General features: G+C 42.8%; 1 protein-coding gene across 2 annotated transcripts in view; it reads left to right on the forward strand.

Annotated features, from left to right (window-relative positions):
- Positions 1-18,532, forward strand: part of Tbc1d30 (TBC1 domain family member 30) — a 71,930-nt gene that overhangs the window by 21,135 nt on the left and 32,263 nt on the right. The window contains exons 1-5 of one of the 2 annotated variants that reach the window (XM_069988065.1): positions 5,823-6,171; positions 9,527-9,588; positions 10,818-10,883; positions 14,451-14,576; positions 17,056-17,241. In XM_069988065.1, coding sequence (XP_069844166.1) covers positions 5,994-6,171; positions 9,527-9,588; positions 10,818-10,883; positions 14,451-14,576; positions 17,056-17,241 — 618 coding nt within the window. In that variant the 5' untranslated portion in view covers positions 5,823-5,993. Of the gene's footprint in view, positions 1-5,822; positions 6,172-9,526; positions 9,589-10,817; positions 10,884-14,450; positions 14,577-17,055; positions 17,242-18,532 lie in introns of those variants that run through there. The other variant, XM_069988075.1, reaches the window with a different exon arrangement.

The raw sequence follows: 18,532 nt of genomic DNA on the forward strand, positions 1-18,532 counted from the left end.
TGCCTGTGGGGACTGCTGTCTTCCCACAGTCTTCAGCGTCTGCCAGTTCTCAAACCTTTGATTTGGTGCGTTCACCAGCATCTTCAGTCCCAGGCCTCAAAAACACTGGCCAAAGGCAAGTCTCAGCCCTCTTCTTGCTGTCTTCCACAGAAATGAGATGGGCTGAAACAGACAATGGTTTCCTTATAAATAAAGAAAAAGCAGGGAGGAAGAGGGAAAGGTTAAGAAAGACTGATATCAAGGGGGTGAATTTGACCCATGCACATTATATGCATATATTCAGATATCACAGTGAACCCCCCTTGTACCATTAATTTATAGCAATAAGAAATAGTGGGAGCTGGGCATGGGTAGCTCACACCTGTAATCCTAGCTACTCAGGAGGTTGGAATCTGAGGACCACAGTTTGAAGTCAGTTCAAGTAGGAAACTCTGGAAGACTCATCTCCAAGTAACCATCAAGAAATTGGAAATGGGGGGGCTGGGAAGGTGGCTCAGTGGTAGAGTGCTTGCCTTGCATGCCTGAGGCCCTGGGTTCGATTCTTCAGCACCCCATAAGCAAAAAGAAAAAAGCCGGAAGTGGCCCTGTGGCTCAAGTGGTAGAGCGCTAGCCTTGAGCTGAAGAGCTGAGGGACAGCGTCCAGGCCCAGAGTTCAGGCCCCACGACCGGACCACCCCCTCCCCCCCCCAAAAAAAGAAATTGGAAATGGAGCTGTGGCTCAAGTGGGTACAGGTCCAGCTTTGTGTAACAAAGCTAAAAGACAGGTCCCACGTTCTGAGTTCAAGCCCTGAGTACCTGCACAAAAAGAGAGGGGGAGAGAAAGGAAGGGAAGGGGGCAAAGGAGGAGGAAGATGAGGTGGAGGAAGTTAAAAAATACTGAACATGCACTTATAGCACTTATACCAACAAGCATCAGGGTGATGAGGGATAGATTTCTGGACCTGAGCTTGGTGAAGAAATTTGGAAGTTTGCAGGACTCTTAAGGCAGTCTATGAGAGATGGCTAGATTAAACACCGACTTCATCTTTTACTGTGAGGTCTCAGTCAGGCAGCTAGGACTGAATACTCATATCTCCTGTATCAATCTGGCTCTCTTTTGCAGTTAACGAACCTCATTTCAGCAGATTTTTTTTTGTACATTTCATTCTTAGAGTTGTGCCATTTCTGACATAGTTCTCAATTTCTGAGGGCTAGTCACAAAATCCCAAATGTACTGATTACAAATAAGTGTGGCAGAGCTATAGGAATGACCACCTTTCTTGGCTTGTTCAGAATAACATTATGAAAGCACTTAAAAAAAAAGACACAGCTCCTCAGGAGGTAGAAATAGGAGGATTGTAGTTTGAGGCCAGCCTGGGAAAAAGTTAGGGAGACCCTGTCTGAGAAACAAGCTAAGCATGGTGGCTTACATCTATCAGTCCAGCCCTCCAGGGAAGTAGAGACAAAGGGAGTTTGAGACTAGCCCTCTCTGTCAAGAAGTTAGTGAAAATCTAGCTCCCAGACAAGCTGGTCATGGGTGTACACACCTGTGTTCCCAGCTACTCAGACGGTGGAGGTAAGAGCATTGTGGTCTGGGGAGATCCCATGGGAAACACAAAGCAATAGCAAAGACATTGAGAGCATGACTCAAAATTATAAAGAGCTAGCATGAGGCCCTAAGTTTGTTTATTTGTCGGTCATGGGGTTTGAACTCAGGGCCTGGGTAATGTCCCTGAGCTCTACCTTTTTGAGTCACAGCACCACTTCTGATCTTCTGGTGGTTAACTGGAGATAAGAGTCTCTCAGACTTTTCTGCCCGAGCTGCCTTTGAATGGTGGTCCTCAAGATTTCAGCCTTTTGAGTAGGTAGGATTACAGATGAGTCACCAGCACCTGGCTGAGGCCCTAAATTTAATTCCCAGTACTTCCAACAAAACAAAACCCAAACAATATATCTATCTATCTATCTATCTATCTATCTATCTATATATATATATTTTTTTTTTTTGGGTCCGGTTGTGGGGCCTGAACTCTGGGCCTGGGCGCTGTCCCTCAGCTCTTCAGCTCAAGGCTAGCGCTCTACCACTTGAGCCACAGCGCCACTTCCGGCTTTTTCTTTTTGCTTATGTGGTGCTGAGGAATCGGACCCAGGGCCTCATGCATTGCAAGGCAAGCGCTCTACCACTGAGCCACCTTCCCAGCCCCCAAACAATATTTTTTTTTTTCAGTAAAACTGCAGCTATTGATTTTGGTATTTGAATGAATTCATCTTTGGCCAATCGGAGCCTATTTATGTGCCTCTGTGTCCTTTAAGCATGACCTCATTGATCTTAGAGCACTTCCTTTCTGAGTTCATCAAATGATTCAGGCTCACCTTGTACTTTTCCTGCTCAGATCTGCAATCAAAAGCTTTTCTTGTGTTAGTAGGGAGTGGTTTTTAGAGACCTGAACCTGAGTGTTACAAGCTGTTTAGTGTTGCTGAGCTGCCCATTCTAATGAAATGATTTCATTGACATATTTATTTTTCTGAAGCAAAACTAGAAGTTTATACAGCTGTCTCCAATTTAAACTCATTGTGGTATTTTAAAGAAAATAATGTCTTTGCTGATAACATTTGTATTTTCTGTTACACTGAAAACATCCTGTTCCACTTGACAGAAATGTAATTGTGTATTTGCTTTACCCTGTAGTTAAAAATACCAATATTCTGAATTATAATAATCCTATTGAATGAAATTAAGATTTCTTTGCAGTTCTACTTACCTTTGGGGTATATATATTATTGTCAATGTATTATAATATTGCATTCAAAATCAACATAATTTTCTGTATTCTAATATTATCAATGGGATATTCAATTAAGTTAATTTGTTATTTTGCACTTTCAGTATTCAGTCCGCTTTTAAAATTGTATTAATAGCATTAATACAACATGTTATTTTAGAGTCAAAACTATATAGGGCAAATTCAAAGAGGGGTCAGCTTTCCATTTCTGTCTCTACACTATTTTCCTCCCCATAAAATTTTTTTTTTTTTTTGGTCCGGTCGTGGGGCCTGAACTCTGGGCCTGGGCGCTGTCCCTCAGCTTTTCAGCTCAAGGCTAGTGCTCTACCACTTGAACCACAGGGCCACTTCCGGCTTTTTTCTTTTTGCTAATGTGGTTGTGAGGAATCCAACCCAGGGCCTCATGCATGCAAGGCAAGCGTTCTACCACTGAGCCACTTCCCAGCCCCCCCCCCCTATAAATTTTTAAAATTAAATGTTGGCTTATTGAGCTAGTATTTCTTTTCTTTTTTTTTTTAATATAGCAAATACAAATATACTTATATTCCTTATCCACCTCTTCTTCTCTTTTATTTCCCCATTTGGCAGTACCAGGGTTTGAATTCAGGGCCTTAGGCTTGCTAGGTTGTAGTACAGTTAAGCCATATGCCCAGCTCTCTCTTTTTTTGGTAGGGGTTTGTGCTTTTTGCCCAACTTGACCTCTAAATCAGCATTCTCTACATCTTGCCTCCCAGGTAGCTTGGATTACAAATGTATACTACTATACATGGACTTGTCTTATTTTTATGGTAAATATTCAATTGAATCTTAAGGATGACTTTTTCATTTTTCTTAGTTGATAAATGTATTTTTTCACTCTCTTTAGATAATTTTATTTTTGGCAGTAGTGGGGTTTGCACTTAGAGCCTTGAGCTTGCCCGGCAGGCATGCTACCATGCCTCAACTTCTATTTTTCACTGGTTATTTTGGAGATAGAATTTTGCTTCCTGCACAGGGGCATGCTTCCACCAAGATAGGCCTATTTTATGCTTTCTGTTGTTGAGGGAATGATAGGCCCATGCCATTGTGTCCAGCTTCTTTGCCTTGAGATGGAGTCTTGTGGACTTTTCTGCCTGGGCTGGTCTGGAAGTGACAGCCTCCAGTGTCAGCCTCTCACGTAGAATAGAGTGACAGACATAGAGCACCTCTGCCTTCAGAAGGGATCTGGAAAACTTTTCTGCCTGAATTGACCTTAATCCCTGATCCTTCCATTCTCAGCCTTCTACATAGCTAGGATTACAAGCAGGAGCCATCTGTGCCTGGCTTCACTTCCTTTTTTTATTGCATAAAATAATGGGCTCAATTATGACATTTCCATTCCTATTAGTCTCCTTCCCCCTTTCCTTTCGTCCACAAGTCCCTTCCTTTTTCCTGAAAGTTTCTTCTACTTTCTTTGTGTGTGTGTGTGTGTGTGTGTGTGTGTGTGTGTGTGTGTGTGTGTGTGTGTTCCCTCTGAAATTTCAATCTAGGTTTCATGTGTGAGAGAAAATGTGGTATTGTCGGAGTATAGCTTATTTCATTTAACAAGATGATCTCCAATTACTTCCATTTTCCTGCCAATGACACAATCTCATTCTTCATGAGTTATATATACTTTATAGGCCATATTCTTTTTGCTTTCCCTCTCCCCATTCAACTGAGGGCCTGAAACTTGCTAGTCTGGCCCTCTACTATTTGAGATGTAACTCCAGCTACACCACATTTTCTTTTTTCCTTTTTTTTTTTTTTTTTTGCCAGTCCTGGGACTTGAACTCAGGACCTGGGGTGCTCCTTTTGCTCAAGGCTAGTACTCTACCACTCTGAGCCACAACACCACTTTTGATTTTCTGGTGGTTAATTGAAAATAGGAGTCTCATAGACTCTCAGGCTCTGGCTGCCTTTGAACCACAACCCTCAGATCCCAGCTTCCTGAGTAGCTGGGATTACAGGCTTGAGTCTGTATTTCCTTTATTCATTTTATTGCTCAGTTGTTGTGAACAGTGTTGCAATAAGCATGAGTGTGCAGGTATCTCTGGGTATGCTTTTGATCCATGTGGTGTTATGGCAGGATCACAAGGTGGTTCTTTTGAGAGGATTCTCCATACTTACTTCCATACTGGCCATGCTATATTAACATTCTCACCAAGAGTGTATGAAGTTCCTGACTTGTCCCCTGTCTTTCTCTCCTTCTTCCCCTCCCTTCCCTCTCTCTGTGCTGGTGCTGGGACTTGAACTCAGGGCCTAGGCACTGCCCCAGAGCACTTTGCTCAAGGTTAGCACTCTAGCCAAAGCTCCACTTCTGACTTTTTTTTTTTGGTGGATAATTGGAGATAAGTCTCACGGAGTTTCCTGCCTGAACTGGATTCAAACCACGATCTTCATATCTCAGCCTCTTGAGATCTAGCATTACAGGCTTAATAGTAGTTCATCTTTGACGATGCTCCTAAGAGATAAGGAAAACCTTAAAAAATAGTCACACTTTTCTAGTAGTCCATCCCCCAACCCCCGGAGAAACAGCCATGAACTGTTCTTTTAGATGTGCATTCCACCCCTGTCGAAGCTGCCAGAAAAGAAATCAATTCAATTTGGGATGAAGCTGTGCTTCTCCATCTGCTAGCTTGGGCTGCGCTGCTGCTAGGTGGGTCCTGCAGCCGGCTGGCTGACCTTTCCCCAGGCTGCTCCGAGGAGATGAGCTCTTGCAGCTTGCTGAGGCTTGATCCCTTTGGAGACCTCTCCAATCCTTTCTCCTGGGGCAACTACGGAAATCTCAGTCTTTATATTTGATTTCTGCGGGAGGCTCCTCCCACCTCCCCCGGCTCTCCGCCCTTCCTCGCCCTCCCAGCTCCCCAGTTCGGGGCGGGGTCCCGGGCCCTGGCCAGCCCGCCTGCGCACCGCGAAGCTGAGATTGGGGGCGGAGGCGCCGCCCATCTCCATCTCCTGCTCGCTCCTCCCCGCCCTCCTCCCCGCCCCCAGCCCTCTCCGGCCCGAGCCGTGCAGGCTCCGCACTGCAGATGCCCGCCCGCCTCGCTGCGCCTGGCGGCTCCCCAGGCGCCTGGCAGGTCCCCGGACCCTCGAGCGCCCCTCGCACTCACACGGCGCCGGTGGGACCCTCACCTTCTGGGACCTAGCGATCCCAGTCTGCAAAGCCACACCGAGGCAGCGGGGGCCCGAGGCGGACGGGGCCCGGCGCCCGTGGAGCCCGGGTGCTGTCGGATGAGGCAGGACAAACTGACCGGCTCGTTGAGGCGCGGGGGAAGATGCCTGAAACGCCAGGGCGGCGGCGGTGGTGGCGGTGGCGGCGGCGGCGTGGGCACCATCCTGAGCAATGTGCTCAAGAAACGGAGCTGCATTTCCCGCACCGCGCCCCGGCTGCTGTGCACCCTGGAGCCGGGTGAGCGGGGCGCCGCGGGGCGCGGGGAGCCAGGGCCGCTGAGCTCCCGCCTGGGCGCCCCCTGGTCCCTGCACCGCCGCGCTCTGCGTGCCCGCCGGGCTGGGTCGGCGTGGGAGGGCAACGCGCAGATCCGGGCCTGGGTGTGTGTGGGTGGGGTGGGGGAGTGGAGAACCCGCCACCGCCCAGCCTGGGGTGCATGGTGGGGAAGTGCGAGCGGCCGCCTGCGCTACTACCCCAAGCCGCGTCACCTATTCTACCCCGGGCTCCTAAGAAAGCCAGAGCTTGAAAGAGGTGTGCAGATGGGTGACAGGCAGAGGACTGAACCCGAGATGGGGCGGGAGTGAGGGTGGGGGGTGGGAAGGAAGCGTCTGGGGTGGACAGATTGAGTCCCTGTGGTTTGAATGCCTGGCCCAGCTGTCCGGGAACCTCTAATTTGTGGATGGGGTTGGGGACCAGGGGCGCGATCCTGTCCATAGGTAAATCCCGGAGCACTCCTGGTTGTGTTGTACAATAGGCCCTTCCTGCCATCGCGCTTGGGTGTTGTTTACACATCCCAGCTTCTCCCGACTGGGAAACTCTGGCGAGGGGGTGGGGGTGGGGCGCCTGGGCGCAGAGATTTCTGGCCAGGGATGGGCGCAGTGGGAGCCCGCACTGTTCGCGCGGGAGCTGGGCTTTTTCCCCAGAGTGGCCCCAGTTGGGCTCCCAGGCGGTGGGTCGTCCCCACTCCCGGCCCTCCAGCGCCTTTGGGGACCTGCTGTCACCCAGCTCTGGGAGACTGCCCGGGCACGGGGTTCCCAAGGGGTGGAATGTATCGCTGCCTTTCCCCAACCTCGTGGTTTCTTTGTTTTTCTCCCCATGGAAGTGTCTGGTTGCAGAGAGTGTAGTATTATTCACCGTCGTCTTTTACCTCCCCCCTTTTCTTTTTAATCTGCTTTCCACGTTAAAAAGTGTTTTGTATTTCCGAATCCGGAACAGCTGTGATTATCAGATGAAACATAAACCTTTTCTCTTATTCAGTTGGAAGAAAAGGGGTGAAAATGACCGGATTGAAGCATCTGTGTGCAGGATAGCTAATGATCCGGTTCCACCTTAAAACGTCTAATTCAATTTTGATCCAGAGAGAATAGTTGTGGTTTTGGTTAACTGAACCCCAGCTGGGTTTCGGCAAGGGGTGACATTCTCCATGACTCTCAGCATGTGCTCCGTAGAAGTCATGGGAGTTCATTTGATCAAACATACTGGGAACTCAGCGGTGGCAGGGAGGCAGGGAAAAGTCAGAGCTAGACCAAATTTCCTGGTCTTTGTTGTAATAAAGCAAACGTCATGATTCTAAGCGAGTCCGTTCAGCACCCAGGGCTTGGACAGCACCCGCCTAGCAAAATCATTCTCCAGGGCTGGAGGAAATCTTGGCGGCTGTTGTGTAACCACTGGGGCGAGACTTCTTTCAGATCATGTCAACAGAGCTGAGAACCAGTGGGGGACTTAATATTCCTTGGGAGAAGAAAATCATCTTTCTAGACACAGTATGGTTTTAACCACAAGGCTTCCAAAGTGAATATCAAGACATTGACTGCATGCCTGAGGTTCTCTACCATAGCTTTAGAGATCTAGGACTGAGTATGTTATCTACAGCACTCTTCAGGGCATTAAGAGGAGCATCTGCATACTGTCCTAGGCTTGGGCAAAGTTGACGCATCTATTTTCCCTTTCTCTTCTCCCTCCCTCCCTCCTGCCCTCCTTCCCTTCCTCTTAGTTCTCCCTTCTTTACTCTTTTCCTCCCTTTCTCCCTCCTTCCCTTTTTCTTTCCCTCCCTCCACTCCCTCCCTTCCTCCTTTATCTCTCCTCATCCCCCCCCCCAATTTACTGCTATTATTGTTATTTTATGGGATTGTTCCTGTCTGTCTCGTTCCCTAGGCAGGGAAGGTATAAAGAGGCTTCCAATATGCCTTCCAATACTGCAATTAACATCTTAGAGGCAGCACCATCATTATTTGATTTTTTGCAATTTGTAAAATTGAAGATTATTGATAATGTTTGATATTTACGGATCCTAGAACTTGTAAGTCATATCATTTCAAAAAGCGACTTAAGTGTCATCTCATTGATTTTGAAATTATAGAAACAGAAAGAACATATAGGATTTCCAGATTTGATTATATTTGTATAGAATTGAAACAGGAGTAAGCATTTTTATGTATTTTCACCTCAAGAATAACACCTAATTCTAGTTTGGAATTCCGAGGAAAGGCCCAGAATAAGTACTAAACATATAGTCTTTATAATAGTTTTCTCAAGTCTCGTCCATACACTTAAGGTTTGCGTTTAAGAAGTTTAAAGTGGTAGATTGCTCAGGACTGAGTTCAGTTCTATTCTAGCTTGTAGTCTAGAATTTAATAGGCATACTTGTAAAAAATGCACATTTTAAAAAATCTTTAATGAATAAGTCTATCAAGACAGAATTTAAAATAAAGACCCACACACTGTTTTAATTTTTCAGTGCTAAGGCTCTAACCTAGGTCTTGTGCATACCAGGCATCTACCTCTGAGTTAGAGCCACTGCACCATATTTTGTGTTTCTTGTTTTTGCTTTTTCCTGGTCCTGGGGCTTGAAATCTGGGCCTGGGCTCTGTCCCTGAACCTTTTTTTGCTCAAGGCTAAATAAAGCTCTATCGCATGAGTCACACTGCCACTTGCAGTTTTCTGAATGGTTTATTGGAGATAAGAGTCTCACCAACTTTCCTGCCTGGGCTGGCTTTGAACCTCAATCCTCAGAGCTTAGCCTCCTGAATAGTTAGGATTACAGGCATGAGCCACTGGTACCCAGCTTATTTTGTGTTTTTTTTTTTTTTGACAGATATGCCACTGAAGTTTACTTAATAGTCTAAGTCTAGTGCAACTGTCCTAGAAAAAAACAATCTTTAGATATTCCTTTTCCTATATTTTATAAATATTAATTATTCATGTGAGGAGACATGAAGTTAATCATCACAGTAGTCCTTTGAGATAGCTATTGTTATACTTATTGACAAGGGAATTGAGGCTGAGATGGTTAGCTTGAACCGAAGCAAGAAGGGAGGTCTGTGTACTTTCCAGCCTGAGATGTACTAGCATCTCTTGATTCTGTTTTTGTGTTACTCTAGGCAGCTGTAAAAACCACACTTCTATGTGATAAGCTCAGTTCTATTTAATAGGAAAGTTTCTCATTTTACTAATTGATATATTTTTATATAATCAGGTGAACAAAATTTAGTGCAAAATATATGACAACTCAGTAGAACCAAATTTTGTTTTTATTTTTGATATAACTCATTATAATTTCTAGAAATAACAGTTGTTTTATGTATTTTTCTTTTAGGAGTTGATACAAAATTGAAGTTCACACTTGAGCCATCCTTAGGTCAAAATGGATTTCAGCAGGTAACTACTTTTGACTTTGAGTATACCCTTGTTTTGCAATACCAACGCTGACCTGTAATCTCAAAGTGAGAATATTAGCATATACTTTGATATGCATAAAATGTCAGAATCTGTTGGGTGGCTCATGCCTGTAATCCTAGCTACTAAGGAGGCTGAGATCTGAGGATCATGGTTCAAAGCCAGCCCAGCAGGAAAGTCTGTGAGACTCTTATCTCCAGTAAACCACCAGAAAACTGGAAGTGGCGCTGTGACTCAAGTGGTAGAGTGCTAGCCTTGAGTTGAATTGCTGAGGGACAGTACCCAAGCCCTACAACCAACAAAACAAAACAAAAAGATACCAGAATTTTTGTTTTTTGGTTTCAGATAAATTTTTTTTTTTTTTTTTTTGTCGGTCATGGGGCTTGAACTCTGGGCCTGGGCGCTGTCCCTCAGCTCTTCAGCTCAAGGCGAGCGCTCTACCACTTGAGCTACAGCACCACTTCCGGTTTTCTAGTGGTTTTATTGGAGATAGGAGTCTCACAGTCTTTCCTGCCCGGGCTGGCTTTGAACCGCGATTCTCAGATCTCAGCCTCCTGAGTAGCTAGGATTACAGGCGTGAGCCACTGGTGCCCGCTCAGGTAAATAACTTTTGAAGTTACAAGTCATCTGGGTTTATACTTGTAATAAATTTTTTTTCTTTTTTTTGGTCTGTCACAGGGTTTGAACTTAGGGCCTGAGTGCTGACCCTGAGCTTTTTCTGTTGAAGGCTAGTGCTCTACCATTTTGAGCCACAGCACCACTTCCACTTTTCTGATGGTTAATTAGAGATAAGAGTCTCTCAGACTTTCCTGCCCAGGCTGGCTTTAAACCTTGATCCTTAGATCTCAGCCTCCTGAGTAGCTACAGGTGTGAGCCACCAGTGCCCAGCTTTTTGCTCTTTATGAATAATATCAGTGTGAAGAAAATTATCAAGAACCTGAATAGCTTCATGATAGTCCATGTTTTGGTTCTTGAACCAGAGTCACTCAACATTGGGTATCAGGTGACAGATGTTTTAGGGCCCTCCCTAAGAGAGGGGCAGTCAGAGCTCCCAGACCAATAATTTCTGTTGAACACATCTTTGTTTAGTCATCCCAGTTTGTTTGTTTGTTTTTCTCATGCTCCACAGATGTCAGGCTGAAGAAAAAGGTTGAAAAGTGTTCACCCAGGTCAATATTATTATTCCCCTGGTATTTCTTCTTTGTTCCTAGTGGTATGATGCTCTCAAGGCAGTTGCCAGACTATCAACAGGGATACCAAAGGAATGGAGGCGGAAGGTAAGGTGGGTTCATAGGGCTACAACACAGAACAATCACCACTGTCCTTTAAGCAATCTGCAATGATAAAAATTATATTGTTGATTGGTAATTTGATACTCATCTCTTCATTATTCTTGCATGCAGTCAGTACTGGCCAGGTACTGGTCTAAGCACAAGAAATGCAGCAGAGTGACAACAGACACAAGATTTTGTCCTCATGAAGCTTACAATAAATAAAATGTGTAAAATATGTCAGATGATAATCAGTGCCATCTATAAAAAATAAAGCAGAGAAGGAAATAGAGTGTGAAGAAATGAGGTAGTAAGTTTTTGTTGTTATTATTAAGTAGTTGTACAAGGGGTTGTAAATCAGATTATAGGTACAATGCTTCTTGACAATGTCTCTCCTTCCTTCTCTCCAATTTCCTCCTTCCATCCCTACCCACAAGTTACATTGTTTACTTTTTACATTCCAGTGCTCCCTCCATGCCCCCTCTCCCCCAAAAGCTAAAACAAGTTTCAATTTCCTGGTATTTGTTTTGATAAACAGTACTTTAGCTGTACAGAGGAGTTGTGCCTTTGGACACCTCCCCTAAGTATACCCTCCTTTAGTCATTTTGTTTGTGTGTAAATGCATGGGGCCCTGTATATGTTATCATGCCTAGGTGTATTTTACATCTAGCTTCAATATATGAGAGAAAAAATTTGACATTTGTCTCTTTGAACCTGACATATTTCATTTAACATAATTGTTAAATATAAGTTGTTAACATAATTTGTTCTAGGTTCATCCATTTCCCTGCAAATGACATGTTATTTTTTTCTAATGGATGAGTAAAATTCTATTGTGTATAGGTACCACATTTTCTTGATTGTTGTAGGGTATCTGGGTTGTTGCATAACTTGGCTATTGTGCATAGTGCAGCAATGAACATGGATGTGTAAGTGTCTTTACTGAATGAATACTGACTTTGCAGTGCTCTTGATAGATGTCCAAGTGTAGTGGGGCTGGATCATAAGAGTACTTCTATGTTTAGTTTTTTGAGGATTCTCCAAATTGCCTTCCAGAATAGATGTGCTAGTTTACATTCCCAACAACAGTGTAATAGGTTTCTTTTCTCCTTCCCTACTAGCATTTGTTATTGTTTGAATTCTTTTTTTTTTTTTTTAATTGTATTTTATTTTATTTGAGAACATACTGTACAGGGGGGCTACAATTACATGGGCAGGATAATACATACATTTCTTACCAAGCATTGCAGCCTCCTCCTTTGTTTACCCTTCACTTCCCTTCCCCGCCTCCCCCCTCCCCCCACCCAATTTTACCCCCCTCCCCCCACCCAATTATACCCCCCTCCCCCCCCACACCGACATTGTAAAGCTGGTTTTGACATGACATTTTGTACTTCTCATTGTTGCAACAGGTCCACCTGAATCCTTAAACTACTTGTTTGTCCCCATCTCCTCCACATGTTATACTGACATCAAATATAGTGAAAGCGGGGGTTACACTGTGGGGGAGGGACATACAAAGCAACAAAGAAATAATCTTATAAATGCGTTAGAAACACATGCATGAAAGAAACGAAAACATTAAAATACATATTTAAGGGTTCATTTTCCTAACATCACATTATATTAAGTGAAGTAAGCCAGGCCCAAAGAAGCATAGGTCCCATGGTTTCCCTTATTTGCAATATCTAGTATAGGTATGAGTCAAGCGGAAAAGGTCAGATTGTTTGAATTCTTGATGCTGGCCAGCTTTACTGGGCTGAGATAGCATTTCAATGTTGTTTTGACTTGCATTTCTTTTATGGCCAAGGATGTTGAGCATTTCCTCATATATTTATTGGCAATTCTTACATCTTATTTTTTGGTCATTATCACGGTCTATAATGTTTGTGAATTCTATGAGCTTTGACAATACAACTATTTCTTCCACACTGGGTGTTACTTACATCTTCTTTTGAGAAGTAAGAGGTTTAAATAAAATGTAACAATTAAGGAGGACTCCAAAGCCAGGTATAAAAGGCAGGCTTGGTGGGACACACCAGGCAGATTGACTTGCCAAAGCTAATTCACGTGGGTGTATTAGGTGGTTCAGGAATGTTCAAACAAAAGAAGAGGCCAGAGGGACTAGAACAGAGGGCAAAGAGAAAGCAATGGGAGATTAGGTCATGAAGGTCCTTCTTGGCTGTAAGAGTACTAGCGCTTTTTGCTCAGTGTGAGATGGGAAGCATAGGGAGGTTTTGAGAATGAGAGTGGCTTGCTGTTCTAGCTACTGCTTAAGAATATTAGATGCAAGGGCAGAAGAAAGGAAACAGTAAGAGACTTAATTGAATCAAGAGCCTGGTCAGGGTTTTGGTAATGGAGATAGAGAGAAGGGTCACAGTCTAGGTACATTGTAAAAGCTGAGCTTGACATGAATTCCCAATGAATATAGATATAAGAGGATCCTGTAAGAGTATGAGTGACTAGAAAGGTAGAATTACTGTTGACATAGATGAGGGAGCAGGTGTATCTATAGTGTATCTACAGTGGTACGGTGTAACCCCTGCTTTCACTGTATTTGATGTTGGTATAATTTGTGGAGGGGAAGGGCAAAAACAAATTGTTTAAATAGGGATACAGGTGGACCCATTGCGACAATGAGATGTACAAATCGTTATGTGGAAAAACAATCTTTACAACTTTGGCGGGGGTAAGGGGTGGGGGGGTGGGGGGAAGGAGGGGAGATGGGAAGGGATAGGAAGGGGAAACAAAGGAGGAGGCAACAATGCTTGGTAAGAAATGTACTTATTATCTTGCCCATGTAATTGTAACCCCTCTGTACGGTATTTTCACAATAAAAAAGTAATTGGGGTGGTATTGGGCATTTGGACATAAAATTTTAGTGCTTAGGAGTCTGATTGGAAATATTGATCAGTTCTTTTCCTTGTACAATCATGTTCAAATTGAAATGCCCTCTTAGGATATACATTTATAAATGTGGCCTTAATACTCCTAGAATTGGAACATTGAGGGTTTCTCAAAATAAATATTAAAATAGCATTATGAAATACATTTTTTAGAAACAGATTTTTTTTCCTTGGGGTAAAATAAAGGAGTAAAAATATCCAGTGACTCTTTTAAAAAAAGATGGGAGCCCATCTGTTAGATTTGTGTATGTGGGAAGGGATTATTTAAAGACAGAGAGGTACATGATGAAAAAAATACCCATTCACCATGAATGACCATGTGGCTCTCACTTCAGTGTAGAGAAGAATTTAGGGCCAAGGAAAACAAGTGTATAGGACTATATGGACTGCTGAACTAAAACAAAATTTGAATAAAAAAATTGGTTTGTTTTCTGAACAGAACCTTCAATGCTTGGATTGTTACTTGGCACCTAGTAGGACCTCAGCAAATGTTTATTGGATGAATAAGTGAAAAGCTGTAATGTGTATAGTTTAGTACAGCAAAAATTTCATTGTAGATAGTTCTTTATGTATAAGCTATGTCTAGGAACAGTTCCTATTCTCTTGCTGGATACAAGACCTCTGAAATGAATTATTCTACTTTTCTAATCTTGTTATAATATTTTAGGTTTGGTTGACTTTGGCAGATCATTACTTGCACAGTATTGCCATTGACTGGGACAAAACTATGCGTTTCACTTTCAATGAAAGGAGTAATCCTGATGATGATTCCATGGGAATTCAGATAGTCAAGGTAATGCTCTGAAACCTGGCCTGTTGTTCTAATGTTGGAAAATGACTGAGCCAAATGTTTCCTAGATAGAGAAGACCAAATGATTTCTTCCTTACTATATTCTGCATGCCTGTATTTTCTGCCTTCTCATTTCATTAATTAACAGACTATATCTGTCTTCATAAATTTAAATGTCAGTAAAAAGCAAGTGTTTGTAAATAAGCACCCTTTCAGATTCAATGTATCTTCCTCATATGATAGGAGACTTGAGTTTTCTCTTTAATATGGGTCACTGATTGAAAAATGTGAAATTAAGTATATTTCATACTAGAATCATTTGGCTTATAGCAGAGTCTTTTAATTGATAGAGATAGCTGGTAGACTGATGCATCTATGTTAGACCAGATGGCTATAGTTCAAGCCAGCTGTGGAAGCAGCTGTGGTTTGCATACATGAATTATTCCAGTTGACTGGAGCCTGGTGCTAAAAGCCAAAGATGCTGATTCCATTTGATACCAAAATAATCTTCTTATATAAGCTCTGACACATGGGTTTTGATTTCATATGAGTGCCTTACAGTGCTAATCTGGGATTAAAGGAAAGTTGTTTCATCTAAATTTTATTTGGCTTCACAAGGTGGCTGGTGTTTTACATAGTTGGATATACTTTTTTTTGTTTCTAAGGAGGAGGTACTAACTAAAATGAGCTGTAGTCTCATCTAACTTAGTCTCTTTCAGACAACAGCTACAAAATTCCACTTTACATACCCCAAACCTGTGCATTACTCACATTTCAAGTGTTTATTTGTAATTTCAGAATAGGTTCCACAGAGACAAGTATTTCATATTTGAAATATTTTCCTATGTTTAACTTGTGAATGAAGACAATGGTCAACAACAACGATGTTATTATGAGGATCTTTTACTTTCTCATTGAAGTAAATGCTATGTTGAAATGTTGGAGAAATGACTTTAGTTCCTGAAAACTACATTTGGTGATTACCGCTTGATAATTAAGATACAGATATTGGCCTTATTACATATTACAGCGCTGGACTGGGAAGGTGGCTCAGTGGCAGAGTGCTTGCCTTGCATGCCTGAGGCCCTGGGTTCGATTCCTCAGCACCACATAAGCAAAAAGGGAAAAGCCAGAAGTGGCACTGTGGCTCAAGTGGTAGAGCTCTAGCCTTGAGCTGAAGAGCTGAGGGACAGCGCCCAGGCCCAGAGTTCATGCCCCAGGACCGGACCCACCCCCAAAAAATACATATTATAGCACAACAAATGTTTCTGTCCTTCTTATACAAATTAATAAAGCAGTTTTGATATAATGATTTTTCTCTTCATAATACAGATTATAATTTTTCTTTTATTCTTTCCTCTTCCTCCTTTCTTCTTCTTGTTCTTCCTTCTTCCTTCTTCCTTCTTTTTTCTTTTTCTTTCCTCCCCCTCCTCCTCCCCTCCTCCCCCTCTTCCTCCTCCTCCCCCTCCTCCTCCTCCTCCTCCTCCCCCCTCCCCCTCCCCCTCCCCCTCCCCCTCCTCCTCCTCCCCTTCCTTTCTCCTCCTGGTACTGGGGTTTGAACTCAGGACATGGCACTCCTGCTTGGCTATTTCTCCTCAAGTCTAGTGTTCTACCAATTAAGCTCTGCTTCTGGGTTTTTGCTGGTTAACTGGGGAAAATAATTTCTCAGATTTGTCTGCCCAAACTTACTTCAAACCTTGATCCTTAGATCTCAGGATCCTGAATAGTTAGGTTTACAAGTGTGAGATACCAGTGCCCAGCAGATTGTATTTTTTGGTATTTTGGTTTTATGTAACATTAGAATTTTGACAGCTAAATAGTATACCACGTTTTTGTTTTTGTTTTTACAAAGGAATAACATTAGCAACTATTGTACATGTGTTAGAATGATCTGTTTTTTATAGATAACATGCACATTTTAAAAAGTGTTAATTTTTTATAAGCCTATAATATAATTTTTGTTGAGCTACTTTTTGTGTTAATTTTGGAAACTAAGAAAATTTGCCTGACTGAATTCCGCAAATTTCTCTTAGCCTAGTGGAAAAACACCAGGAAAAGGAAAATTGAAATGATGTTTTGCCTGATATAAGTTGCATATGTTTTAAAAAACTAAAATCCATATTGATAGTTGATCATTTGATTCTGTCTAATGAGATGCAGAATAAAGACTTTAATTTGAAGGGCATATTAGGAGGGTTTGTGTGTGTGTGTATGCGTGTGGGTGCTGGTACTGGGGCTTGACCTCACAGCCTCACATTCTTGCTATGCTTTTTCACTCAAGACTGGTGCTCTACCACTTGAGCCACACCTCCACTTTCAGCTTCTTGCTAGTTAAGTGGAGATAAGAGTATACTAGGTTTGCTGGCTTCAAACTTTGAACCTTAGATTTGAGCCTCTTGGGCAAGTAGGGATATAAGTATGAAGCACTAGCAATAGGGTAGGAGTTATTTTTTAAAAAAATATTTCTTCCCCTCTATTTTAGGATCTCCACCGTACGGGCTGTAGCTCCTACTGTGGCCAAGAGGCTGAGCAAGACAGAGTGGTTTTGAAGCGGGTGCTGCTGGCCTATGCCCGATGGAACAAGAATGTTGGGTACTGTCAAGGCTTCAACATCCTGGCTGCGCTCATTTTGGAAGTGATGGAAGGCAATGAAGGAGATGCATTGAAAGTGAGTGTTAGGCTCTGATGAAGAAAATTGGAATTCTTTTAGAGTGAAAACCTGGAACTAAATTTTCTACTCTGATGCCTCTGCTCATTCCAATAACTTTATAATAAATGTATGATAGCAATTGTATAATTTTCCATCCTTTGTAATTATCTATGATAGCATTGCCCCCAGATTGAAGCCAGGTCAAGTGACAGATGTGTGTAGCTGCCACTTGTGAAGGAAATGAGTATTTTTGGTCTTAAGTAGGACCATCATGCCTTAAGTAAGCCATCCTATTTTTTATTGTTGTTGGTTGTGGGGCCTGAACTCTGGGCCTGGGCACTGTCCCTCAGCTCTTCAGCTCAAGGCTAGCATTCTACTACTTGAGCCACAGCACCACTTCCGGCTTTTTCTTTTTGCTTATGTGGTGCTGAGGAATTGAATCCAGGTCCTCATGCATACAAGGCAAGCGCTCTACCACTGAACTATCTTCCCAGCCCCAGGCATCATTTTTTTTTTTTTTGCATCATATTTTTTAAGCAAGTTAAATGTTAATGTTTTGGAGTGTATTTTATTTTTATTGTGAAAATACCATACAGAGGGGTTACAATGACATGAACAAGGTAATGAGTACATTTCTTATCAAGCATTTTTTGTGTGTAACAAATTAGCTGCTTAAAATAGCAAGCACGTATCACTTCATGGTTTCTTTGCATCAGAAATCTGGTCATGGATAGCTAGTTTGAGGACACATCCTGTGGTGTTCATATTGTCTCATCTGAAGATGCAGTGGGTAGACCATTTGCCAAGTGTATTTATGCAGTTGTTAACAAGATTTCAATTCTTATAAACTGTTGAACTGAGAGGTCTCAGTTTCTTAATGTTGTTGGCTAGAAACCTCTGTTAGTTCCTTGTCACATAAGTCCCTCCATCTCCCAGACTGGTGGGCTGGAGTTTATCAGAATATGTTACAGAATTTTTGGCCAGATACCATTTTTCCATGTTCTAGTTGTTTCAAGTGGTCACGAGGGCCAACGCATACTCAAGGTAACGGGTTGGGGCTAACTGGGGCTCCTATTAGAAGCTGCCTTCCATCCCACTGCATTTAATTTTGATTGGCTGTCATATTGGGTTGCTTTCCTCTTTCATATTTGGGGCATGGTATGGAGGAGGTGGGCTGAAGGGGTCTAGGGAAGTGTTTGGATGGAGAACAGTTACAGGAGTAAATTATATCATTATCCTTTAATCTTTGATGCCTACGATCCTTTTATTAGTTAAAAATAGTTCTGGAGCATTAACAATAATAGCTTAT

Source organism: Dipodomys merriami, unplaced genomic scaffold, assembly GCF_024711535.1.
Source record: "Dipodomys merriami isolate MVZ:Mamm:240054 unplaced genomic scaffold, mDipMer1.0.p SCAF_10, whole genome shotgun sequence".
NCBI classification, from domain to species: Eukaryota; Metazoa; Chordata; class Mammalia; order Rodentia; family Heteromyidae; genus Dipodomys; species Dipodomys merriami.